The following is a 26,809-nucleotide window of genomic DNA, read 5'->3' on the forward strand; positions in this document are numbered from 1 at the left end:
CCTCTTAACATTTAGGAAGAATATAGATGCCAAGGCATACATGGCTATAGGCCAAGTGTTGGAGTATGGGCAAAAATAGAAATTGCTGGAGAAACTCAACAGGTCTGGCAGCATCTGTGGAGAGAAAACATAGTTATGCCTTTAGTCCGGTGACCCTTCATCAGACAGTCTGCTGGAAAATGGAATTAGATTAGTTAGGTGATTGTTTTTGACAGGTGCAGACTTGATGGGCTGAAGGGTCTTTTTTTCTGTGCTGTACGAGTCTATGACTCTATGATTTCAATCAGGTCAAGTTTACTTGTCCCAGATTGCTGCTCCTGGGTGGTGCAACTTAGTTGATGTTGATAAGTGAATTGCTCATTGCAGCCTGTGATGCAGGATGCTCCAATCCCACATGTGTAGTAAAAACCGAAAGAGCTGCGGGTGCAGTAAATCAGGAACAAAAATTGAATTTGCTGGAAAAGCTCAGCAGATCTGGCAGCATCTGTGAAGAAAAAAATCAGAGTTAACGTTTTGGGTCCAGTGATTCTTCCTTAGAACTGATGGCAGCTAGGAAAATGTTGGTTTATGTGCAGAAAATAGGGTGGGGGAAAGGGTAGGGAGTAAACGATAGGATAAAGGAGAGAGCCCAAAGAGACAGAAGAGCAGTTGGATAGACAAAGGAGTTGTTAACAATCTGGCTAGGAGGTGAATAGCTGTTAATGGGGACCGTTAATGACTAACAATAGGTAGTGTGTAATGGCAGGCTATGTGAGAACAAGGCCTGATGTGTGGGGTAGGGGGCTCGGACATGGGAGAATTTAGGCCCTAAATATGTATGTGTGTATATGTGTAGTGACAGTGACAGTGTAAATTACAGCCCAAATGATTAAATCTAAATTCTGTGACCATATTTTAAAGCTACATTTTAAAAAATCAAATTAGTAGATCTCTCATAACATTTTCATGAGACACGAACGTTCATTTACGATAAACTGTTATTACAAACTACCCAGATGCCCAATAGAACCCTGAGGAACAAGTTGGAAATATGAAGTCAAAGTAAAAATTTAAAACATTCTACCTGACCCTGGAATCACAGCAGTCAAGACTTTCTAATTACTGATGATCAGAATGACTCTGTCTAAACAAGCCTGAAACAGCCAGAGGCATCTGAGACCTACAGCTCGGCTCCAATTTCCTCCTCATCCTTTTACACTCATGGTCCAGGCTGGGAGTAGCCTTACAGGATAAGCACAATGTCCACTGACCAGTCAGACAAAAGCAAAGTACTGCAGAACGAAGAAAGGTCATATTGAACTTGAAACGTTAAACTCTGTTTCTTTCTCCACAGATGCTGCTAGACCTGCTGAGTTTGTCCAAAACTTTCTGTTTTCATTCCACTGGACAGTGAATGCCCATCAAGGAAGGTTATCAACTAGTGATATTAATACCAGATTAACACTAGAGACACATTCAATGTTTTGGGAACCTGGGTTCAGATCCCACCATGGCAAATGGTGGAATTGAAATTCAGTTAAAAAAAAAACAAATTGGGAATTAAGAGTCAAATGATGTCAATTGTCAGGAAAAACCCATCTGGTTCAATGATATCCAATCTGTTGGTTTTACCTGGTCTGGCCTACATGTGATTCCAGACCTACAACAATGTGGTTGACCTTTAACTGCCCTCTAGGCAATTAGAGATGAGAAGTAAATGCTGGCCTAAATCAGTGATTACATCCTGCGAATGAATTTTTAAAAATCATTCTAACAAGATAAACATTTATGTCACTTGGGTCTGCTTTTAAATGCATGAATTTTGAATGGTATAAATCAGGAGCTACTGAAATCAAATTTTGGGATTTATTATGAGAAAATGCATGGAGTATCACAAATACTAATTTGACAATCTCTGACCATGATCCATGATGTATCAGGAGCTTTCTTTTAAATTTACATGAGCCAGTTTTACATTTTCTTCTCTAGTGGGTAAATTATGGTTTACAGGCTCGAGATGTATCCCAATCATTAGTTGATATACTAGAGTGCCAAGTAAAGAACCAAGGAGGGGGGCAAAAATTGGAATCCAAAACCAGTAGTGTCCAGCACTGGAAAAAATAGAAGAAAGAAGTATTATTAAAATTAAGCTTAGACATCATATTTACTGCACCAAATCAAATAGAGTCAAAGTGAAAATTGCCAGCATTACACACAATGCCATGTAAATACATCACCGCAGAAATCCTATTACTAATGGCACACTGCATTCTACTCATCGTCATCCTATAATTTATAAAATATATACCAAAATAGCGAGTATATCTAATAGCTTAACAAACTTAGAAAATGATTAAATGATTAATTATGTGGCTGATGTCCCCTGTACATCAAGCTTAGATTATTAATGTACATCAGGAAAAGTAAGGGTCCCAATACCATCCCCTGGGAATCTCCACTACCAATCTTCATTCAACCCAAAAATAACCATTACTCTCTGATTGCTAACACTCGGTTAATTTTGAATCCATGTTCACTAGCTCTAACCTTGCTAACAAGTTTCTATCAAAAACATTTTGGAAGTCCATGTACGCTACATCAACAGAAATACCTTCATCAGCCCTCTCTGTAACATTAACCTTCGCTGTTACTTCTTCAAAAAAACTTCAGCAAGTTAGTCGAATATGGTTTACCCTTTAGAAATCCATGTTGACTTTCCTTAATAAACCCACATGTGATTAACAATTCTATCCCTAATGATGTAAATCTGAACGCCTCTTTCTTTCTTTTTCAGTACTCCTTTAAAGTTTTACCATTTATTGTGATAGGACAGGTGCTCCGGTTTCAAGTTGGGTGGATTGGCCATGCTAAGTTGCCCTATGTGTGCAGGCTAGCTAGATTAAACTTGGGAAAAGCAGGATTGCAGAGACAGGATAGGGGGTTGGGTCTGGCTGGGATGCTCTTCAGAGTGTCGGTGTGGATATAATGGGCCAAATGGCCTACCTCCACACTGAAGGGATTCTATGATTTTATGATTCTATATCATGGGGTCAAAATAATTAATAACAAATCTTGGACTGATGCCAAGTTGATCTTCACCAAGGTCTGACTAACAAATGGTACAGAATGCAAAAGCAGTATGGGAGGCTGAAAGCTTTGAAAACTGAATGCAATAAAAGGAAACCTTGTGTTCTTTGAATGAAAGCAATGATTGAAATGGCTTACCATCTTGTCATCATGGTCCAGTACAAATGTACGTAGGATTAGATAAGACATATGGTACAGAAACAGGATATTCAACTATTAATTGTTACCGACAGCATTCTTTGAATTTTTTTTTACATTTTGGACATACATTTGACTGCAATAAGAATCAAATTGTGATAATTGAACATGGCACTGTGGCTCAGTGGTTAGCACTGCTGCCTCACATCACCAGAGACTGGGGTTTGATTCTACCTTTGGGCAAGTGTCTGTGTGGAGTTTGCACATTTTCCCCGTGTCTGCGTGGGTTTCCTCCGGGTGCTCTGGTTTCCTTCCACAGTCCAAAGATGTGCAGGTTAGGTGGATTGGCCATGCTAAATTGCGCATCGTGTCCAGGAATGTGTAGGTTAGATGGATTAGCCATGGGAAATAAAGAGCAGGTGGGTGGAATGCTCTTTGCAGGCTCAGTGTGGACTTGATGGGCTGAATGGCCTGCTTCCAAACTGTAGGGATTCTATTCTATAAATGAGGCCACAATTTAAATGACTTGTGTTAATTTTAGAACCTAAAATCCAACTGATCAGTCCTACTAAAAATGAATTGAAAGCAAAACCATTTGAATAGATATAAACAACATACATGAAAACTTCAGCTCCCCAGCCGGCCAATGCTGTAAACAAACGAGGTCCAAAATCTCTGGCAGGGTTCACAGCATATCCAGAGTTGAAGCCCATTGACAAGCCAATGACCAGTACAGTAAAGCCAACTGTAAATGCCTCCACACCCTTTGGCACTGGGTTATTGAATTTATCCACAATAGCAAGGATGCAAACTATCAGAGCGCTAGTTCCAATCAGCTACATTTGGAAAAAGGAAAACCAAGTTCAGACATATAAAATGTTGACAGTATAACCATGTTCATTTTAAATATAGCAAATTCATATTCAGCATACATTGCTCAGAAAAATAAATGTTACTATTCAGCAGTTTTTCTGGATGATTATTAAAATCGCCACTTAAACATTACTAAAAGTAGCAAACTCCTCTCATGCTCTACAAATTAGTGTTCCCTTTTATCAAGTCTGTTTCTTGCATCTTAGCACTGATAACAACAAAAAAAAAGTTTCAACTCCTTTAATCTTTTTAACAACATTTCAGTTTGTAACTACCAAGCAATTATTCAAACTTGGCACTCTGTGTTATAAACAATTCTACCATAAATGCTTCTCATGGCATCATTTGCTTAACTCATGTAAGCACTTTGGTTTTATAGGCATTGACACCTACCTAGAGGTTAAAAAGCAGTGTTTCACTATTTTGCACAATCACAAAAGACCAATACCACAGTGACTGAGACTTTCCATTTTGTAACTGAAGTATAGTGCTAGCTGTTCAGGTGGCATCGCATTCATTAATGCGCAAAGTGTTATCTGACTTCATTATCGATGACAGCAAGATGTTGCACAAGTGTCTCGCCAAACTACATGTGGTGAGTGAGTAGGACGATTCTTCTGCCGAGAGGTGGAGACACTACCACTGTACTACAACAGCCCATATTTTATTCAACTTGTTCATACACACTTCCCCCACAGCAAGTGGGACTTGAACTCAGACTGGTGACATGCTGCTACCGTGTGAATTATAGGCAGATGCTTAGCATTGAGTAACCGCTGGACTTCTGATTGTGGGAATAGCCCAATAGGAGATCTCACATTTCCAGTCCTGAACTCTGCTCCCTTTAAAAGAAATTGTGATTTACTCCACCAACTTTGGTTGCTGCTTTGTATCAAACGTTTCTTGCACAGTTGATGAGCTTTACAATGAATTCCAGGTTCTACTGTGATCCATGATACCCGCACATTCCCTGATGGCCAAATGAACTTCCACCCTCTCCCTGTTACAATTGAGGCCTTTTATGTTATAGTCAATGTCCCCATTTTATCCCAGATCCCCTGACTGTTGAGGTTTGAATGGTCCTGCTGGCTCTGCACAATTCCCACATCAATGCCAAAGATGTGAATATTTGCAGATACTATTCTTGCCACCTGATGCCAAGAAAGTCATCTTGCCATCCAAAGTGGAAGGACCTCATTGCAAAAGTTTATCTCAACAGCAAAAGTCTATTTTATCTCACCCAATTAAGTCACCATTCTCATCATTATTCTTGACGCCTCCGGACGAAAAATCCAGTGTTCCATATTGAACAGATTGTGTACAAAGTCAGTTCAAGTAGAAATATATTAAAAAGGACTGTCATGTGACATGATTCATGCCACACCATTACATTCCTTCAATTGGATGGACCACTCTCTTGCCTTCAAGCATGTTTATGAATTTATGATTGGAAGCAAAGCCTTGGTTTTTTTGACAGAACAATCTGCAGTGCCCAGTTTTGTAAGCTACCAAGTTTTCTTAAATTACCTGATCAAAAAAGCCATTGAGTGGAGTTAGATGTGCAGATGGGTAAGTAGCAAATATACCAGCAGTTGCATTGGGGCCATATACCAACAGTTTATTTTGACCACTGAAGTCCCACATGGCATCTGGAATAACATAATCAATAAATAATTATTTATACAGATGCTGTTCCCTGCATTGTTACAGATTTATCAACGTAAAAGAAGTTTTTTCTACCGTTGAGCAAAATTCAGTTTTAGATAAAAATATGAAAATACCTGTCATTGAAAAAGAAGTGCAGAACCAAAATTCTAAGAAAACATGGTAATGAATAAAACACTGAGCCCACAGTCTCAAAATTATTTACAAAATAATATTTTTCCAAGGAAGTCTTATTGTTATTCTAGAGGTTAAATGACCTCAACGTGCAACTAGCTTTTTCTTTTATTCAATTTGTGTGTTTCTTAATATCAAAAAGTAATCCTTCAGTTTCAATTAGTTCTCATTTAGATTTGCTTGAATGGAGAAACTCTGTAACAAGGGAATATCGCATGATTTCATTCATTTCACCAATTGTACTTTCAAAGCATTGGCGTTTCTTATGAATATAGATTAAAAAGAATTATATAGAAATATACAGCACAGAAATAGGTCATTTGACCCAGTTGGTCCATGATGGTCCAGCTTATTATGCATTCTGCTAAATGTTCTCTGACTCCATGGTACTTTATTGAAGACTTATAAAGCATCAAAAGTGAAATGCTCATTATTACTTTTAATATTTTACCTGACAACATAATTGTTGAAAAATTAATTAGATTCAGGCTATTTTGATTTCTTACTTGTATTTCTCTAAGGATCAAATATTCTCAGATCTAATTATATTGATGGTCAGTTTGATAATACCCAATAAGGGCAATAAGAAGACTCTGGAGTTCACAAAGATTGAAAGTTCCAAGGCTTCAGTTGACCATGTTGGCCTACAGAGTCCCTCTCATGATGCTAACGTTTCCCGAATCACAAAGGTTTCCAACCCGTGAATCAGCAACTGGCTTGTGATTACTAACAACTATTAGTGCGAGCCTGTTCTCACTGTCCATTATAATTAACTCCATTTATCAAATGACCCCAAACTCACCAAAAACAGCAAGTCAGAATTTGATTGGTTGGCATTAGAGCTAGGCTTGATACATGCCCTTTTTCAGAACTCATGCTGAAACATGGCTCAAATCTAGACTTCATCAAACAGACCATTGGGCTCCTCAATAATGGTTCTGAGGCACTGGCAGGTCTGGTGGCCTCCTGTACTCCAGTCCTGCGAGGGTGTCTTTCTGTTAGTTTTTCTTTATTGTTGCACAAAGAACGTCAGTTGATGAGGGAGATGACATAAATGATGAAGAGATAGAGAGGAAGCTGGACCACTTCAAGACCTACTTGCAGCCACAACTCTTTTGCAGAACTTTTTTGAAAATATCTTCAAATGAACGTTAAGAATTCCATGCATTAAATATCATGGGCAACATCTTTCCTAAGCCTCTTTCAAAGAGCAAAGAACAAAGAAAATTACAGCACAGGAACAGGCCCTTCGGCCCTCCAAGCCTGCGCCGATCCAGATCCTCTATCTAAACCTGTTGCCTATTTTCCAAGGATCTGTATCCCTCTGCTCCCTGCCCATTCATGTATCTGTCTCGATACATCTTAAATGACACTATCGCGCCTGTCTCTACCACCTCCGCTGGCAACGCGTTCTAGACACCCACCACCCTCAGCGTAAAGAACTTTCCACGCATATCTGCCTTAAACTTTTCCCCTCTCACCTTGAAATTGCGACCCCCAATAATTGAGTCCCCCACTCTGGGAAAAAGCTTCTTGCTATCCACCCTGTCTATACCTCTCATGATTTTGTAGACCTCAATCAGGTCCCCCCTCAACCTCCGTCTTTCTAATGTAAATAATCCTAATCTACTCAACCTCTCTTCACAGCTAGCACCCTCCATACCAGGCAACATCCTGGTGAACCTCCTCTGCACCCTCTCCAAAGCATCCACATCCTTTCAGTAATGTGGCGACCAGAACTGTACACAGTATTCCAAATGTGGTTGAACCAAAGTCCTATACAACTGTAACATGACCTGCCAGCTCTTGTACTCAATACCCCGTCTGATGAATGAAAGCATGCTGTATGTCTTCTTGACCTCTCTATCCACCTGTGTTGCCACCTTCAGGGTACAATGGACCTGAACACCCAGATCTCTCTGTGCATCAATTTTCCCCAGGGCTTTTCCATTTACCACATAGTTCGTTCTTGAATTGGATCTTCCAAAATGCATCACCTCGCATCTGCCTGCATTGAACTCCATCTGCCATTTCTCCGCCCAACTCTCCAATCTATCTATATTCTGCTGCATTCTCCGACAGTCCCCTTCACTATCTGCTACTCCACCATCTTAGTGTCATCTGCAAACTTGCTAATCAGACCATCTATATCTTCCTCCAGATCATTTATGTATATCACAAACAACAGTGGTTCCAACACAGATCCCTGTGGAACACCACTGGTCACAGTTCACCATTTTGAGAAACTCCCTTCCACTACAACTCTCTGTCTCCTGTTGCCCAGCCAGTTCTCTATCCATCTAGCTAGTACACCCTGGACCCCATGCGACTTCACTTTCTCCATCAGCCTACCATGGGGAACCCTATCAAACGCCTTACTGAAGTCCATGTATATGACATCTACACTTCCTCAAAGAATTCTATCAAGTTGGTAAGACATGACCTTCCCTGCACAAAACCATGCTGCCTATCACTAATAAGCCCATTTTCTTCCAAATGTAAATAGATCCTATCCATCAGTATCTTCTCCAGCAGCTTCCCCACCACTGACGTCAGGCTCACCGGTCTATAATTACCTGGATTATTCTTGCTACCCTTCTTAAACAAGGGGACAACATTAGCAATTCTCCAGTCCTCCGGGACCTCACCCGTGCTCAAGGATGCCGCAAAGATATCTGTTAAAGCCCCAGCTATTTCCTCTCTCGCTTCCCTCAAGAACCTGGGATAGATCCCATCCGGACCTGGAGACTTGTCCACTCTAATGCCTTTTAGAATACCCAACACTTCCCCCCTACTTATGCTGACTTGACCTATAGTAATCAAACATCTATCCCTAACCTCAACATCCGTCATGTCCCTCTCCTCAGTGATTACCAAAGCAAAGTACTCATTAAGAATCTCACTCATTTTCTCTGGCTCCTCGCATAACTTCCCTCCTTTGTCCTTGAGTGGACCAACCCTTTCTCTAGTTACCCTCTTGCTCCTTCTGTATGAATAAAAGGCTTTGGGATTTTCCTTAACCCTGTTTGCTAAAGATATTTCGTGACCCCTTTTAGCCCTCTTAATTCCTCATTTCAGATTGGTCCTACTTTCCCGATATTCTTCCAAAGCTTCGTCTGTTTTCAGTCACCTAGACCTTATGTATGCTTCCTTTTTCCTCTTTGCTGGTCTCACAATTTCACCTGTCATCCATGGTTCCCTAATCTTGCCCTTTCTATCCCTCATTTTTGCAGGGACATGTCTGTCCTGCACTCTAATCAACCTCTCTTTAAAAGCCTCCCACATATCAAATGTGGATTTACCCTCAAACACCTGCTCCCAATCCACATTCCCCAGCTCCTGCTGAATTTTGCTATATTTGGCCTTCCCCAAATTCAGCACTCTTCCTTTAGGACCACTCTCGTCTTTGTCCATCAGTATTCTAAAACTTACGGAATTGTGATCACTATTCCCAAAGTAATCCCCTACTGAAACTTCAACCACCTGGCCGGGCTCATTCCCCAACACCACGTCCAGTATGGCCCCTTCCCGAGTTGAACTATTTACATACTACTCTAGAAAACCCTCCTGGATGCTCCTTACTAATTCTGCTCCATCTAAACCCCTAACACTAAGTGAATCCCAGTCAATGTTGGGAAAATTAAAATCTCCCATCACCACCACCCTGTTGATCCTACATCTTTCCATAATCTGTCTACATATTTGTGCCTCTATCTCACGCTCACCATTGGGAGGCCTGTAGTACAGCCCCAACATTGTTACCACACCCTTCCTATTTCTGAGCTCTGCCCATATTGCCTCACTGCTCGAGTCCTCCATAGTGCCCTCCTTCAGCACAGCTGTGATATCCTCTTGGACCAGTAATGCAACTCCTCCACCCCTTTTACCTCTCTCTCTATCCCACCTGAAGCGTTTACATCCTGGGATATTTAGTTGCCAATCTTGCCCCTCCCTCAACCTTTCCCTCAAAGAGATTTCATTTTGTACATTAAGATATCAAAAATGTTTCTCATTTCACTACCTCACATGAAAAGATATTTTATTTTCTGTACTTTTGATTGTGGACTGAAACACAAAAAGGATTGTTTTAAAACCAAGGCTTGTGGAAGGAATTGCTACACTTTTAAAAACAAATTGTTGAAACTCATTGTACATGATGCTTGTTTCAAGTGGTAGTGAAAGCTGTTTGCAGAAAGGCAAGCACCAAGGTAAGAATGCAGAGTGAAATTCGGCTGGAAATAAATAGCTGATTGATTTGTGCAATTTTAACCAAGTTGTGGACATCAGGACATCAGGACACAGGACATCAGCTTGAGAACAACGGTCTGGTCCCTGAGTAGCTAAACAGTTTGTGGGTGGAGCAATGAAAAGCCCTTGGACTCTGAAAAGAAATGGTGGCTCTCTATCTCTCTCTCTCTCTGTCTCGCTCCTGAAAAATATCTGAAACCAAAGAAAGCCATTTGGTTTCTCCCATCACTTGCTATAAGTTGTTGTTTTTAACCAATATTATAATTTGTGACCCAGATGCTCTGGCTTCCTGTGAAGAATTGGAAGAACCTTTCAAATGTTTAGAGAACAAAAGGACTTTGGAAAGATAAGGAATGGCTCCGTCTAATCCTGAGGATTGGTGCTATTGAATTGTTGCTCCAATACTCTCTTTTCTCTGTCTGTGTCTGTCTCTATGTGTGTGGTGGGGAGGGGTTTAGTTAGAGACTTAACTAGTAGAGCTAGACATCGATAGCTGTTTACCCGTGGCTAGAATCTATTTATTTATTCTCAATAGTAGTTCTTGTTAATGAAACCTGGTCCATGTTTTCTGTTAAATTGAGTATCAGACAGATAAACTGGAGACGTTGCATACTTTCATAAATTTATTTAACTTTTATGAGGACTCTGGGAATAGCAGGCTTGATTTCCAATGAGGTGTAACACATATAATGGCCTACATTAAATATCACTCTGGGATCGGACCATTTTTGAAGAAGGATCACTGGACCTGAATTATTAACTCGGATTTCTCTCCACAGATGCTGCCAGACTTGATGTTTTTTCCAGCAATTTCTGTTTTTATTTCTGACTTCCAGCATCTGCAGTTCTTCTGATTTTTTTTTTTGTTTAGTGAGACCATTATCTCTGTCTTAAGGGTTTTCTTACCACTGCCCAAAGTGGTTGCAACACAGGAGGTGGAAGATTTCACACATTAAGAAGGTACCAGTATGGATTAGGGGTTCAGAAGATCCACTTGAGCTAATGCAGGATACCACCTGCATGGAGCCCCCAGATTGGGGATACAAGAAGAGATTGCCGTCACTAATGTGGACCCAAATACTCTAGCTGTGGTGGTGCAAAGGAACCTGCTAACCATGCAAGTGCATAGCAAATGGTCGCTATGTGCTGTCTGTAGTTGTCAGTACAGGAAATAACGAGGCTATTTGAGATAGCTGTCTTTGATCACTTCTAACGCTTGGATGTGAGAGTACCCAAGTGCAACCAGTGACAATTTAGAAGCTGCTGCAGCAATAATGTGATCCAGTTGGCCATTTGACACTAGTTGAGCAGGTCATGAATCATCCTGAAAGAAGCAACTACTCCAGTGTCAGACTGTGACTCAGAGGTCGTGCTAATTTACAAGAGAACAGATTTACTGACACTCATGATCCAGTTGATGTCTCCATCCAGCCACTCTCCCAGCTTTGTCCAAGGCATGGGAGATGGTGGAATTCATTTGAGAGTTTTCTCTCCGAATACTATTACCGATGCCAGACTTCTGCAGGATGGGCCCAGCACAGCATCAATTGAACTGTTCCATTGGTGACTCTTAAGTGTTGGAGCCATACCTCAGAAACCCACAAGTGAAATATCTGACCGGGAGTACCACCTCCTAAATTGCCCCATCGTATTCAGGGTTATATGGATTAGCTATGGTAAATGCAGGGTTATGGGGAGAGGGTGTGGGCAGGGTGGGGTGGTGTAGTGGGATGCTCTTCAGAGGGTTGATGCAGACTCAATGGGCCAAATGGCCTCTACTTGTACTGTAGGGATTCTATGCTTCCTTCCTCAATAGTGTCCAGGGAACATGGGGAGCCTATGCCTGGGTTTAGCCTAAAGGTCCAATTTCCTTCACTGATGCCTAAGTGTCTACGATCCCAAACTCCCTCACAGACATTTCCAACTTCAACTCCTCCACCATCTGCTTCACCTTGGCCAGGCACCTTTCAACCTTGTCTGTCCTGACTTGATGCCTGTGCTGTGGAATCCTGCTGACAATGCCAGACTGCAAATGAGATTTGAAAACACAGGTAGCCCAGAGATCATGAAGCAGGATTCTTTATTTTACTTGCATTAAATCATTACAAATGTGAAGCGAAATTAAAGTTGGACAAGACATAAATTAAGCCTATAATTTACATGTGGTTGAGAAAATTCATGATCTGTCTAATCTTTCACCCCATGAGGCCTCCTTCCCCAATACCCTTTTCTTCAGAGAGTGACCATTGGACTGATCCAACTGCCATGGTCAGTGCCCTCCCTCACCCTCAGCACCTGCTGCTAGAGGTTCCTACATGACTGCTCAAGCTACCCTGCATGGTGCTCTCCCTCACTGTTGCCACCTGCTGCTAGAAGATCCATTATATGAACATGTCCTCCAAAGAGCTCCAGGCTGTCTTTTACACCTGTCCCACCTCTGCTTACTTGGACCAGATGAATCACCTACAGTAAACCCTTCTCACTATCAGGTATGATGGTTTAAAATGGGTGATAATAAATTGTAGGTCTATCTTTCCTTTTATTTGTACACTTGTGGGATGTTGGCATCACCAGCTGGTCCAGCAATCATTGCCTGTTCCTATTTGCTCTGGAGGGAAACCTGCAGTTAGTGGTGTTCCCATCTCTTCTGATCATTATTCAATTAGCTTTTCTGTTTTCCTAAATGGAGAACTGTCTATACAGAATATGTTTAACCCTAAGAGGTTACAGATGTGATTCAAATAAGTCTTGAAGACCATAATTTATAAGACTTCCTGCAGAGTGCATCTGATGGGTAGAGAAGACATACCACCAGCTGTCTACCGGCTGATACACAAAATGAAGATCACCCACACTTGTCATTTAAAAAAATGTTGACCTCAGCTGCAATTTTCTTTAAATTTGATGCCTTGACTGAGTTTATTAATGTGTGATCATTTGTGAAAATGTATCTGGGATTGCAAGTGCTCATTTCTTACTGCCTAAATTGAAGTGATTTCCAAAGCAGCTTGAAAACCTTTGATGAAAGGTTAAAGATTTCTTGCAGATGGTAGAGGAGTTTTATATCTTAATCACCAATAAGTTCAGCCATTGCTATTTTTGTTATAAATCGATTTGATAAAAATATTAAGCAAACAGCTGCATGAGTGAATGTGACTAACACCATTATTCACTCTCTGTACAGAAACTCCATGATACATTGAGCGCTTCTAGCATTTTCCATTTTCATTTAGTTCCTCTTGAGAGGAAAGTTGCTTTGGCACAACAAGTTGACTAAAAAAAAAACCTTTGTTACTTACCAAAATACAAACCAAAAATGATACCAGATCCAAGGAAGCCGCCTAGTATTTGTGCCAAAGAGTAAAGGGGAAATTTTATCCAGGGTTCGCGAGCAAGTAAGCACATAGCAAATGTCACAGCAGGGTTCAGGTGAGCACCTATACAAGGAACAAAATCATCATTATGGATAAATTAATATTTGTGCTTCAACCTTGATCTACACAAAGTTAGTACTGAACCTGTTGAATAGATTCATCTGAAATTGGTTTGCTTTGAAAGGACATTTCAACAGACAGTGTGATTCCACAGCATAGATTAACTTGATATAGAAACAGGCTGCGAATTTCCTCAGAGTTGCTCCTGCACCATCAAATGCAGCAGAAATTCCAGTGAAGCTAGAGTGGCAGATTAGGAGCAGATCCAAGGAGTAATGCCAATTGTTACAGTCACTAAGCCTGTGGCAACATTTTCCCTTTGCTCTGGCAATTACTTTTCTATAAAGTGTTACATTATCTGTAATTAAATGTGTAATATTTTTAAAGGTGTTCTGTGCCACATTTATTTTCTTACTATTGATATTGTGATGTTGTGTGGTGTATATATAACATTTATTTTAGTACTAGCACTTTAAACTATACAAAATGAAAATATGGCTTTGGTCTGTGCCTATGGCTGACTTGCTTATTTCAGCAGCCTTGGTGATTTCTTTTAAAATACAGTATGAGAGAGAATTCTTAAAAGTAGTAATGTCTTGTTTTCATTGGGTAAACTTTACAAGTGAACAGAGTAAACAGTTGTGCATAGAAAGATCTGGAATTGTGTTTTGTATTTTAGCTTAGGGAAAACACCCATAGCTTTAATAAACCCTTTTTTTTTTCAGCTTTAGTTTGCAGAAGTTGTGACTAAAGATAAATGTGCAATACAGTTGCTCCCAAAGAAGGGAGGCAGTTTAAAACTATTGAGGAATAGGTTATCTGTGTGTAACTTTAGTTTGAAAGTTCCAGATCAGAAGTGTTTGGGTGAAACCTGAGCACTAAGCTCAATTGTATGAATATTGAACAAAGAGGCTATCAGATTCTCAAGACTGGATTTGAAGTCAAAGCTAAATTAAGCATTATAGATGTGATAGAGAAGGGAATTCTTCCCAGTGTGACAACTGTAAAAGGGTGCTATTTGGACTGTATTTTTTTTTGTTTCAGTGTTGTTTAAACTTACATTATATGTAACTGGTTGGCTTTATTCTATCTCAAACTTCATTTCTGTGATATACTTCTAATAAATGTCTGTTTATTGTTAAACCAAACCTGTAACAATGAATGCTTCAATGAAAGGGCACCTCGTTAAAACCTAAAAAGAAAACAAATATGATCTATCAAGGCAGATTTCAGTCCAGCATCAGAGCTGGCCAGTATTAATACCAGCTGTGAATGTAACTATATATATATATAGCAAAAGAGAAAGATGTAGAAGCAGATATACCTGACACTTGGCCAGCTAATAGTACACCAAGCATTGCTGCAAATCCAAAAGCAAAATTGACAGTCAAAAACCTTCCATGTGTGCCCCTGCTGAGGGTAACTTGTGCCAGCGCTCCACACCCAAACAACTGTAAGGAAAAGAAATGGAAAAATAAATGCATTCATTTTTGTCAAATTTTAACTTTAGTTTCACATTTTTATTTTTAATTTTAATTTCGTACCTCAATCTTGCAAGAGAATCAATTAATCCAGATCATGGGTTTTGGGTATGCTTTTGATATCAGTACTGTTAAAAGAGCACTAGGTATATGCCATGTCACAGCCATGTTATTATAGGTTCTAAAGGTATTGATAGAAAGTGGAAAATATTAATATTGGTGCCCCATAAGCTTAAATTTTCCACCTGACTTGCTGATAGTTTCCAACATTTTCTGACATTTTATGATATGTAACTCACAACACTAACACTGCTCTAAAAGTAGCCGTTGTATTGGTCTATTTGAGTTATGTAATAATTGAATCCAGTTATTGCCTCAAGGATTATAATGGGATGCTACATGTTGCAATTTTGCCTTCCATAGGGGTCTCCTTACTAAGAAGCCACAACAAAAGTTTCCAATGACAGCAAGGAGTTCAAGAAGGTCAGCAGTAAGAGCAATTTGAGAGACTGTAGAGGACAACCCCTGGTATGTTACAATAAACATTTGTGCTTCACCTCTAACTACCACATCTGGCTACTGCAATAACCTCATCTCACCATTTGTACACAATCACCCACAGATCCCACTCTCTACATATAACAATAACAATTTCATGACTCACAATGAAAAAAATTCTCAAACAATGCCAAGAAACAATGTTAACATGTGCAATGACTTCAGTGAAAAATCAATTTTAATGAAAACCCCTACGACACGTATATCATGTGTACAGCATACCATGTTTGAATGGGCACTTCTAGCCTTGTCTTTTCTCTAGGTGTGACCTGCATGATTAATGGCGGCCAGTTAACACAGTTGGTTGGATGGCTGGTTTGCAACGCACAGTGGCACCAACAGTGTGGGTTTGATTCCTGCACCGGGATAAAGAATTCTCCTTCTCAACCTCTCCCTTTGCCTGACACTGAAGTTAAACCTGTACCAGCCATCTCTATTTAATTAAGACCATGGCAACTTTACCTTTACCTGAGTGATTAGAGTGCTTTCAAATTGAGCCTCTGAATTTAACTGACCTCTATTATTTCACAGCAGCTGATTGCCAAGAAGGATGCTGAAGATTGCATCTTTTGCAGCTGCGTGGGTGACCATGCCCAACATTCTAGCAGATGCCCATTCCTGCTATCCCTTAAGTATTCATCACTAATCTATGAGTTCACATACCAAAAGCCACCAAACAGATCAGCGAAGCATGTCTAATGCATAGTCCTAGGCTAGAGGAGACAACTGTTTCTAATCAAAGCCCCACATCTCTATGTCAAACAGACTGTTTCTTAGATATGCATCAGCATTGCCACACACTCCAGAATGAATGATTAGAGTGTCAGAGATGAAACTTGTTACCTCTGGTATACCAAAACCCTTTTCTTGGCTGCCCTCTTATCTCATTTCTACTTGGTGCTCTTTGATTACATAATCTGAGAGGATACGTTTGGTTTTCATTTGAGCGCTGATGACAGCCAGCTCCACCTCAGCACTACCTTTCAACTCCTCCTGTATTGCTAACTTATCAAAATCCTTATTGAACATCTAGTACAGGATAGGCAGAAATATCTCCAGTTAAATACTGAGTAGACTGAAGCCATTATTTCCAGCCCTGCCCCAAATTTTTAAATTGTCATTCTTGTTTTCAAATCTCTCTGAGGCTATGTTCCTCCCTATCTCTGCAATATCCTCGAGCCCAACAGCCATGTACATCTAATTCCAGCCTTTTGAATATCCCAGTTGATAGTGATGCTTTCGACTACCTGGGCTTTATGCTCTGCAATTTCTCTGTAATGCTCTCCACCTCATTTTCCTCCTAGAAGATACTGTTTAAAACCTACCCTCCTGACCAAGCTTTTTAATCATCTGACTTAATATCTATTTCTGTGCCCATTTGACAGTAGTGAGGTTTTTGAAGGTTTACATTACCATATTCAAAATGTTCCAAATGCAAAAATTGCAGACTGTTCAGACCAGAGTCCAAAACCTCTGGAGCATCAGTCATATTATTCATTATTGTTGCTACAATTGGGAATAGGGTCTTGGCCATGGTTTTGGGTGGAGACTTCACCATAAACAATCCAGAGTGGCCAAACTTTCTATGGTAGCTTACAATTCAGTCAGAATTTCTAACAACAGATGCAGATTGTAGACTCCTTCGAAGATATCCTAAATATTGAACAAGCTGCTTGGTTTCTCAGAAGACCACATGGTGCTTTGTTTAAAGTAGGCCTTATAAAGTTCAACTCTACTCCCACGGCAACTACAACCAAACAACAGGCCAGCTGTTCAAAGCAGTTTATATTCCAACGTTACTGCTCCCTATCCCTGTCTTCATTTTTGTTTCAATCTCCACGAAAGATCGTCCTGTAATACAAACACAGTCCTGCCGTACCACCCACAGCTGGCTACCAGTCCAATAAGCAGCCTTGCAAAACATAATGGTTTAAAGACTCGCCGAGAGGTTGATGGATTACCCCGACTTCCCCATGCCTTATTTTATCTATTGCCTCCATGATCAGAAACTCTTCAAAAGGAATCAGTGTTACATTATTTTCTCCTGCAAACCCTGAACCAGTACCATCATTTACACATTTTATTATTTGTTTTCTTTCTGGCAGATAGAAGGCATGTTGGAATAAGAGATTCCACAGCTTTCTCCTATTGAGAACACTTGTAGAAAAATCATAAATGTGCAAAATATCAATTTCCCATTCATTCATGAACAGAAAATCACACATTGCATACTTTCCAGTGGTCCTTTCTCTCAGGAGAATGAGAGGATATGCCTCCAATCAGACCAGTTATCATGTCATGTGTGAACATGCAACATTTAGACTTTTATCTTCTCTTTCACCTGGAATGCTCTTACACTTACTTCACAAGCAGTGTACCCTCTACCTGCTGAAATCTTTCTTTCAATATTCTCTGCCAGCAATTGCTCCAAAGTTGCTTCATTGAGTGGAATGAACAGACTTCATTTCTTTACACCATTCATTTATCCTCTTGTTTTGAAGCACTTGGAACAGCTGCTGCATCCAATTTGAATTACCTGATATTGTGCACATTAAGAGCCATTTGTCCTGAATATTGAATGCTAGTGAACTAATTACCCTGCATTATGCCACAGTTTGAGCTCCGTGCGTCATAGTTGGACACAGAAGCCAAAGAGCAACAATCCTGGAGCTACTGTGCTATAATCTGTAAAAATTGACATACAGGCCATCAAACTCAGACTTTTTAAAGTCAATGCATAACCTACTCTACCTTGGCTCTGACATCTATTTGGAATCCACTGGACAAAAGTTCTTCATAAATGATGCTGGAACTATTCCTACTTGAGTGGATAAGGCCTAAACGGTTTAATAAAGGTCTTTAAAATGATGAAGGGGTTTGGTGGAATGGTTTTGTCTTCAGCTTGGAATGTGAATGATTAGGAGTGAACTTGAAACCATTCAGAAATGGGCAGAGAGGTTTGAAGAAATTTTTTTTACACTGAATATTATTTGGGTTTGGAATGCATAGTCACAGAAAGTACTTGAGGCAGAACTCTTTGAATGTGTTTAAGGGAAAACTGGACAAATATCTGAAAGAGTCGATGATTTAGAGCTGAGTGAGGGAACAGGGATTAGTGGGATTAGCTTTGATTTCTCTACCAACAAATTTAATGGGCTAATGGTTCCCTTCCTGCTGTTAACCACCTGATGCACAGAGGTTCATCTTCATATCACTTTTAAAATCTCAAATCGGTGCCTTCTAGTTCTCAACTCTTTTACCAAAAGGAACAGTTCCTCCCTGTCTACTATATCCAGACCCCTTATGATTTTGAATACCTCGGTCAGATCTCCTCTAACCTGGCCTGCTATCAGTGGAAACCACCAACCCCACCCCACCCCAGCCCCACCTTCTGCAATCTATCCATGTAGCTGAAGTTCTGATTGATGTCATTGATGAGGATCCCAGGAAATATTCTTAGAAAATTTTGCTACATTCTCCCTCGTGCCTTCACATCATTCCTAAAGTGCGATGCCCAGAACTGAGCATAATGCTCTGTTAATCCACACACCCAGGTAATCATAGTATCACTACAATGTGAAAGCAGTCCATTTGGCTCAGCCAGTCCACACTGACCCTCCAAAGAGCATCCCACTCAGACCCACTCTATCCCTGTGACCCTGCATTTCTCACGGCTAATCCACCTAGCCTGCACACCCCTGGACACTATGTGCAATTTAGCATGGCCAATCCACCTAGCCTATACATCATTGGACTATGGTAGGAAACCAGAGCACCCAGAGGAAACCCACACAAACACGGAGAGAATGTGCAAACTCCACACAGACAGTCACCCGACGTTGGAATTGATCCCAGGTCCCTGACACTGTAAGACAGTACGAACCACTGAGATGCAGTGCAACCCAATGCTTTGGGGACCCAGGTTCAGATCCCACCACAGCAGATGGTGGAATTTGAATTCAATAAAAATCTGAAATTAAGAGTCTATTGATGACCATGAATCTATTGTTCTGAGGAAGGGTCACCGGACTCGAAACGTTAGCTCTGTTTTTTCCTTCACAGATGCTGCCAGACCTGCTGAGCTTTTCCAGCAACTTTGTTTTTGTTCCTGATTTACAGCATCTGCAGTTCTTTCGGTTTTTATGAATCTATTGTTGATAGTAGTAAAAATCCATCTGGTTTACTAATGTCCTTTACAGAAGAAAACTGTGGTCCTTACCGAGTCTGGACTCTAAGTGACTCCAGACCCATAGCAATGTGATTGACTTTTAACTGCACTCTGGGATGAGCAATAAATGCTGGACTAGCCGGTGACACTCTCATCTCATGAATGAAGTAAAAAAAAACTGTGAACAAGTCATTGTATTATAAAGGTTCAATAAAATTTCCCGGATTTTATACTTCATGCTTCGATTCACAAAGCCCATGATCGCATATTTCTCTTTTTTTGGTCACTTTTGCAGCTTACCCTGCCACCTTCAATGATTTATGCACATGTATCCCAAAGTCCTCTGCTCCCACACCCCTCAGGGGCACACCCTTTATTTTATACTGCCTGTCTGCATTCTTCCTTCCAAAAGGTATCACTTCATACTTTTCTGCAGTAAATTTTATTTTCTATACGTCTGCCCATCCCACTAGCCTATCACATCCTCTTGGAGTCCAGAAATATCCTATTCAGTTCACAACACTTCCAACTTTTGTACATTCTGCAAATTTTACAAAATATGGGAAGAACTAAGACATAAATTCTAAAGGACTTAGGTATCCGATAATATTTTACAATCCTTTGACTTATTTCAATGAAATGTGTTTCAGATGGGTTTAATGATTTGGGATATATTCTGAAGAGTTGCAAGGTTTTAAGAGGAGGTCATGACTTGGTGATATTATTTTCAACAGGTTAATTAATTTCCTTGGTTACTAATTCCTTTCTCAAACATTTGAGATAGAATGCTATGTACATACACAGAATCAGATATCTGATAAATGCTATTCAAAGTCTGTGATCCATGCTCTAATTGCTTTGTACTTTTCCACCACAGTTTAATAAAATGTTCTTTCAATCTGAATTATAACAACCACATTACCATAGGCAGATTAGGCACTTTAAAGCACCCAACTCTCCTCCTCTACTCCATATCTTAAAAAAACAAGCTTTTTCAGCACCAAAGCTGAGATCACATTTTATGAGATTTTTAGGGAGAAATTGTTAATAACCTGGAGAAGTAAGAAAGTGACGATAACATCAACTAGTATCAAACCTTAACAAGATTAATTGTTTTTCACATTTCCCTTATTAAAAAAAGGTACATCTGCTTCATTAATTTTTAAAACCAAAAACTTGCTATGTGCATTTGAAAAGAAAAAATCTCCCACATTAAAATTCATTTCTCAATTCAAAATTGCTTCTACATTACCTTTAATCTCCAAATTTTACTTTGTGGCAAATAGCATTAAATAATAGAGTGCACACAATTGATAGATCATTTGCAAAGTGCTCATTGTTGTAACATATAAATGACAAAATTAAGTACTTACCACAAGAATCAATGTTCCTAAACATTCAGCAAGACATTGCCTTAGCAATAGATTTCTTACTCTGAATGAATCTTCAATTTTTCTGATTATTGCCTTTTGTTTTCCCATTTTGAATTGAGGAATTGTGGTTCTTACAGATTAATGTTGCTGCAGCCCTTGATACAGTACAATGGCAAATTACTGAAGCTGTGCTTTTGCCTTTAAATACTGTACCCTTAAAGTTCCTTAGGCATCACCAAACAAACGCAAGTTTTAAAGCAGGAATTTACAAAACATGAAACTAAGCTGTTTGGTAAATAATGTTCCTTTAACTAAACCATGTGTTCGTTATATTAGAGCAATGAGTTTTTTTTTCAACTGTCCACTAGATTTCAAAGTACTGTAGATTTTTTTATGGTCTATAGACTAAAATTGTAATTCTACAGGAATGCGATGTTTATGAAGAATCCAATCACTAATGAGCCTCATAAGTATATAATAATTTCATGTTGTCCAGAGACTGCTTTACAAGCTGTGACTAAATTAAAAATAATTATTATTTTGGAATGTGACAGAAATTGTTACGGTTGTGAGACACATAAAAAAGAACAAGCACTTAGGAGCTGAGAGTTAGAAGTCTCAATGTTCCCATGGAAATAGTTTCTTCATTAATTTATGTGTTCGATGTCCCATGTGGCAAGCTTTATTTTTGTCCAAGTAACTCAATTTCACAGAGTCACAAAATCCCAGAATTGTTACAGTGCAGAAGTAGGCCCTTTGGGCCATTATGTCTCTGCTTAGTTTTCCAAATGAGCAGCACACCTAGTGCCATTCTGTTGCCTTTTTTACATAATGCTGTACATTCTTTAATTTTGAACTACTGAACAATTCCCTTCTGAATAACTTTTGGATTTGCAAGTCAAATACTGCAAATTTATGTAAAACAAAAGCATTGATGCAGTAAAACGTCAGGTTTCTGACCGGTATCAATAGAGACAAATTGCATGAGCCAGTCATCTTAGAACTTCAAAGAGGCGATCCAGAGGACAGTGTTCTTGGATAGCACTAGAATTCCTGGGCCAAAAACAGAAATTGCTGCCAAAGCTCAGCAGGTCTGGCAGGATCTGTGGAGAGAAATCAGGGTTTATGTTTCAGATCTTGAGTGACCTTTCCTCAGAGTTCTGAGCCTTTTGTGGGGATTTCAAACAAACAGTAAACCACTTTTCGCAGCTGGATAAATACCCAATCCCTCACATTGAGGACTTATACACAAAACTGGTAGGGGGGGGGGAGGGTCCTTTACAAAGTTGGACATGAGCCATGCATATATGCAATAGCAATTGGACAAGGATTCCATAGTGGAATGCCACAATTAATACCCACAAGGGTTTGTACCAATATATGAGACTGCCTTTGGGATATCATCAGCCTGTGCTATTTCCAGCGGATGATGTAGAATATTTCACAAGGTTTACCCCCGGTTGCCTTTTATTGAGATGACGTGCTAATAAACAGGGAGGCCAATAAAGAGCATTTAGAGAACTTGGACATAGTGCTTAAACATTTCTCAAAGGCAAGAGTATGTCTTAGGAGGGGAATGTGTGTGTTCCAGGCACCCCAAGTGAACTACTAGTCCTACACAGTCGACAAGACTGGGTTACATCCATTGGAAAATAAAGTGAGGGCAATCAAAGGTGACCCAGCTCCCACGTCTGTACTAGAGTTTAGGTCTTTTTTTGGGTTGGTGAATTATTATGGAAATTTCATACATAACCTAGCCTTTTCATCCTGGCACCCTTACATCTGCTATTGAAAAATGGTCAGCCTTGGAAATCGTCTCGTAACCAAGAAGTAGCCTTTAGGGAAGGGAGGAAGCAATTGTCATCATCGAAGGTAGACTATGATCACGAGTGAGATGTGGTGCTGACACAACGCCTCCCCATACAGTATCGGGTAGTACTGGCTCATTGGTGGTCCAGCAGAGAGGAATGCCCAATATCATGTGCTTCCTGGACATTGGTTGATGCCAATTGAAGATGCATCCAGATAGAGAAGGGAGGTTTGGCAGTCATCTTCGGTGTGAGAAAATCCCACCAAAACCTTTACCGACATCAAGTTGTAATAGTAACAGACCACAAACCCCTACTAGGGCTACTCAAAGAAGCTCTTATTTTTGAGTGCATACAATTACAAGTTGGAACACCACCCGGGAGGCCAAGTGGTAAATGCAGGTACCTTGAGCTGCCTTCCAGTGGTGGATACACTGGTGGTGCTGCCACTAGAGTCCATTCCGGTTTTAAACTTTCTGGGCACCCTTCCAGTCACGCTGACAATATCAGACTGTGGACACAAAAAGACCCCATCCTGGCAAAACTAAAACAACTGGTGGTGATGGCAGAAACAAAAGGGCCATCACAACCAGAATCAAAACTTTTTTGGATCTGGTAGGACCAAATCACCATAGAGGATGGCATATTATTATGAGGACCAAGGGTGATTGGCCCAAACAAAGGTTGCCACTAGATACTGGTTGAACTTCACCAGGGTATTCCAGGGGTTTCCAAAATGAAGATGTTGGTGAGAAGTTAAGTCTGGTGGTCAGGACTGGAAGCTGACGTAGCCGTGATAGTGGTGTAATGTTTTGCAAAATGCCCAGTGTTGGGTATATAGGCGGAGTTTTGGACTTTTAAAATCTTTAAAACTGTGCTGGGTCTGAAAAACGAGTAAACCACAAGCAGGTGGTGGGATCAACTATGCAGTTCCTTTCATGGGCTCAATGTTCTTAGTCATTGTGGACACCCACTCAAAATGTTTGGATGTGCATAGAGTTAATTTGTCAAACACAGGGATGACAATTGAAAGACACAGACAACGGACCATCATTTACAAGCAGGGAATTTGAGTATTTCCTAAAGTTGAATGGCATTCAGCATATAAGGACAGGTCCATACCATCCATCATCAAATGGTCTGGATGAAAGAGCAATCCAAACTTTGAACACAGGCTTAAAGAAACAGCCTACGGCTTCACTCGATACCAAACTGTCCTGGTCCCTATTTGAGTACAGGACCACCCCTCATGCAACTACAGGGATAGCTCCAGCAGAGTTGTTGATAGGGAGAAGACTTTGGACCAGGTTAAACCTGATCTTCCCGGACTTGGAGGGGGGAGGATGAAATGGCGTCAGGAACGCCAATGCCGGAGACAAGAGTCTTTTAAGCGAGAGAGGCAGTTTACTTCAGGGGTCAAAGTTCAGTGTTGAAACCACGGGAATGATCCTGCATGGGGGAAGAGGCATTGTCAATGCAAGGTCAGATCCCATGATATACAAAATTCACTTAGGAGAGGCGGTCCTGAACCAGCATGTGGACCACATGAAAGCTGCAGCCTCGCAAACAGGGCAGGAGCAAAACATACCCAGCCCCTCAGAACATCCGGCAATGCTGTCAGAAACCTTGGCCTCTCCTCCTCCACCTAGCATCAAAGAAACCTCTGAGGAGAAGATGGACACAGCAGATGTCACAGCCTTGATGCTGTTACTACCTGAAGAAGAAGAATTTCTTCCAAGATGTTCCAGGTTCAAGAGGCAGGGGACAGTCCACCAATACCCAAGGCAGAGTTGGAAGAACTGAAAACGCCCCAGGAGAAGTTACAGGAAAAAGAATGGGTTTATGTCTCAGGATTTAGAGGGGGAAGAATTGGAACAAAGTCAGCCAGGTAGACCTCATAGAATATGAGTTCCCAGATTGGAGCTGTTAACCTGGTCTAATCAGGGGGTCCTTGCTGACATATATATATATATGGAAGTGTCGGGATTCTGTTCACTCTTGGAGCCAGCTCTGAGCTAGCAAGATCAGTGTCATGTATAATGCATGTGTAAATAAAGGTGACTTGGCGATGGGTTGCCAGCTTTTGTGGGGTTATTTCACAAAACAATTAAAAAGTTCTTCAATGCAAATCTCAAATTTGTGCTTGTCTGACATCCAGTATTTGATGACCAGAAATTTTCTTCACTTAATCATTGGGAAAAAGAAGCTAGTTCCTTGATTCTATGCCACAAGTTTTGATCCCTAATCAACATCTCTAACCCTGACTATTTGCTGAGATTAAACCAACTGTTCACAGCCTTAATATCCAACTTAACATCAAGTTTTTGGCCATGCCTTCTCTCCATCACCAAGACAAGTTACTTCCAACACCTGGGCATTGCTCATCTCTGTACCTACCTCAATTTGTCTGAGGCTGACACCCCCATCCATGTCTTTATTATCCTCAAACACGTTCATGCTTTCCTGACCAGCTTCCTGTCTTTCATCTTCCATAAACTGAGGTCATCTAAATTTTGTTTGTCTTTTAACTCACACCAATTCCCAATCACATAATATTCCTGTGTTCACTAACCTACATTGGCTCCCTGGAAACATCATCCAAACACAAGTTTGGAATTCCAAAAGTAGGCTGATGGCACGAAGGCCTGCCTCACCACCACCTCTCTTGACCTCTCCACAATCTGCAAATTTCCTGGTACTGGATGAGCAGGAAAAAACACAGATTAAACCATTACTATCAAACATTGCAACTTCCACTTCCATAACATCATCTGAGTGCCCCACTGCAGTTGATTTTTTTTCCTAATTTGTTCATGGAACATGACCACACTGGCTAGGCCAGCATGTATTGCCCATCCCTAACTGGCCCTTGAACTGAGTGGCCTGCTAGGGCCATTTCAGAGGGCATTTACGAGTTAACCACATTGTTGTGTCTGGAGTCATATGTAGGCCAAACCAATTCCATCCATTGACTCCGTCTTCACTTCTCACTGCCTTGGAAAGGCAGCCAACATCACTAAAGACCCCTTCCACCCTCATAATAATCTCTTCCAACATCTTGCATCAGGCAGAAGATACAAAAGCTTAAACACATCCCTGTCTTATTAAATTTCTGAATGGGCCTCTCAAATTTCATCTTGGTTGATCTTGGTTTTTGTGCACCTTCTTTGCAACCGTAACTTTCTACTCCTCGTTCTGTTCTATAACCCTGTGTTCTTTGTATGGTATGATCTGCCTATACTGCACTCAAAACAAATCTTTTCACCACACCTAGGTACATGTGACAACAATAAATTAAATCAAACAAACGATATCAGTGAACCAGATGGTATTTTACAACAATCGACAATGGTTACATGGTCACATTTAGACTAGCTTTTTGTTCCAGATTCTTTTATTAAATTTAAATTTCATCATACCACAAAGTTGGAATCAAACCCAGGTCCTCAGATCATTAGCCTTGGGATCTGGATTACTAGTTCAATGACATTAACACTACACTAGTACCTGCCCTAACTGCTGCTGGAACCCTTATCCATTCTGTTCGCTCTAGACCTGACTGCTACAATGCATTCGTGGGTGGTATCTCACACTCAACCCTCTATACGATCATTCAAAACTTCCTTTCCTAACAGCTGAAGGAAACTTCTGGTCAAACTCTTGGCCAGCAAATCAAAGAGGGTACTTTTCAACTTCATTGCTCCTTCTGTCCCCACTTCATTTATGTTTAACTCTCCACTAAAATATCCCACAGCTCAATGATAGCACTACTACAGCACCCACCTATAACTCCTCTTCCACTCACTCCCCATCAGCCCCTGTA

General features: G+C 40.4%; 1 protein-coding gene across 1 annotated transcript; it reads right to left on the bottom strand.

Annotated features, from left to right (window-relative positions):
• Positions 1 to 1,653: 1,653 nt before the first annotated feature.
• On the bottom strand, positions 1,654 to 21,338 carry LOC109921989 (aquaporin-3-like). The gene is made up of 6 exons (XM_020522020.2): positions 21,179 to 21,338; positions 14,923 to 15,049; positions 13,464 to 13,601; positions 5,605 to 5,726; positions 3,823 to 4,040; positions 1,654 to 2,090 (listed from the first exon to the last, which is right to left on the bottom strand). Exons 1-6 carry the CDS (start codon positions 21,284 to 21,286, stop codon positions 1,916 to 1,918), a joined length of 888 nt encoding a protein of 295 aa, XP_020377609.1. The 5' UTR covers positions 21,287 to 21,338; the 3' UTR covers positions 1,654 to 1,915.
• Positions 21,339 to 26,809: the final 5,471 nt, after the last annotated feature.

This window comes from Rhincodon typus, chromosome 1, assembly GCF_021869965.1.
Source record: "Rhincodon typus isolate 14 chromosome 1, sRhiTyp1.1, whole genome shotgun sequence".
Lineage (NCBI taxonomy): Eukaryota > Metazoa > Chordata > Chondrichthyes > Orectolobiformes > Rhincodontidae > Rhincodon > Rhincodon typus.

What these genes read in the sequence shown, in the direction of transcription:
- LOC109921989 (XM_020522020.2), bottom strand. Translation starts at nt 21,286, where the DNA reads ATGGGAAAACAAAAGGCAATAATCAGAAAAATTGAAGATTCATTCAGA. An exon ending in ATTAGCTGGCCAAGTGTCAG is followed by an intron (nt 13,602 to 14,922) that starts GTATATCTGCTT and finishes TTCCTTGTATAG; the next exon opens with GTGCTCACCTGAACCCTGCT. An exon ending in TCAATGGCTTTTTTGATCAG is followed by an intron (nt 4,041 to 5,604) that starts GTAATTTAAGAA and finishes TTCCAAATGTAG; the next exon opens with CTGATTGGAACTAGCGCTCT.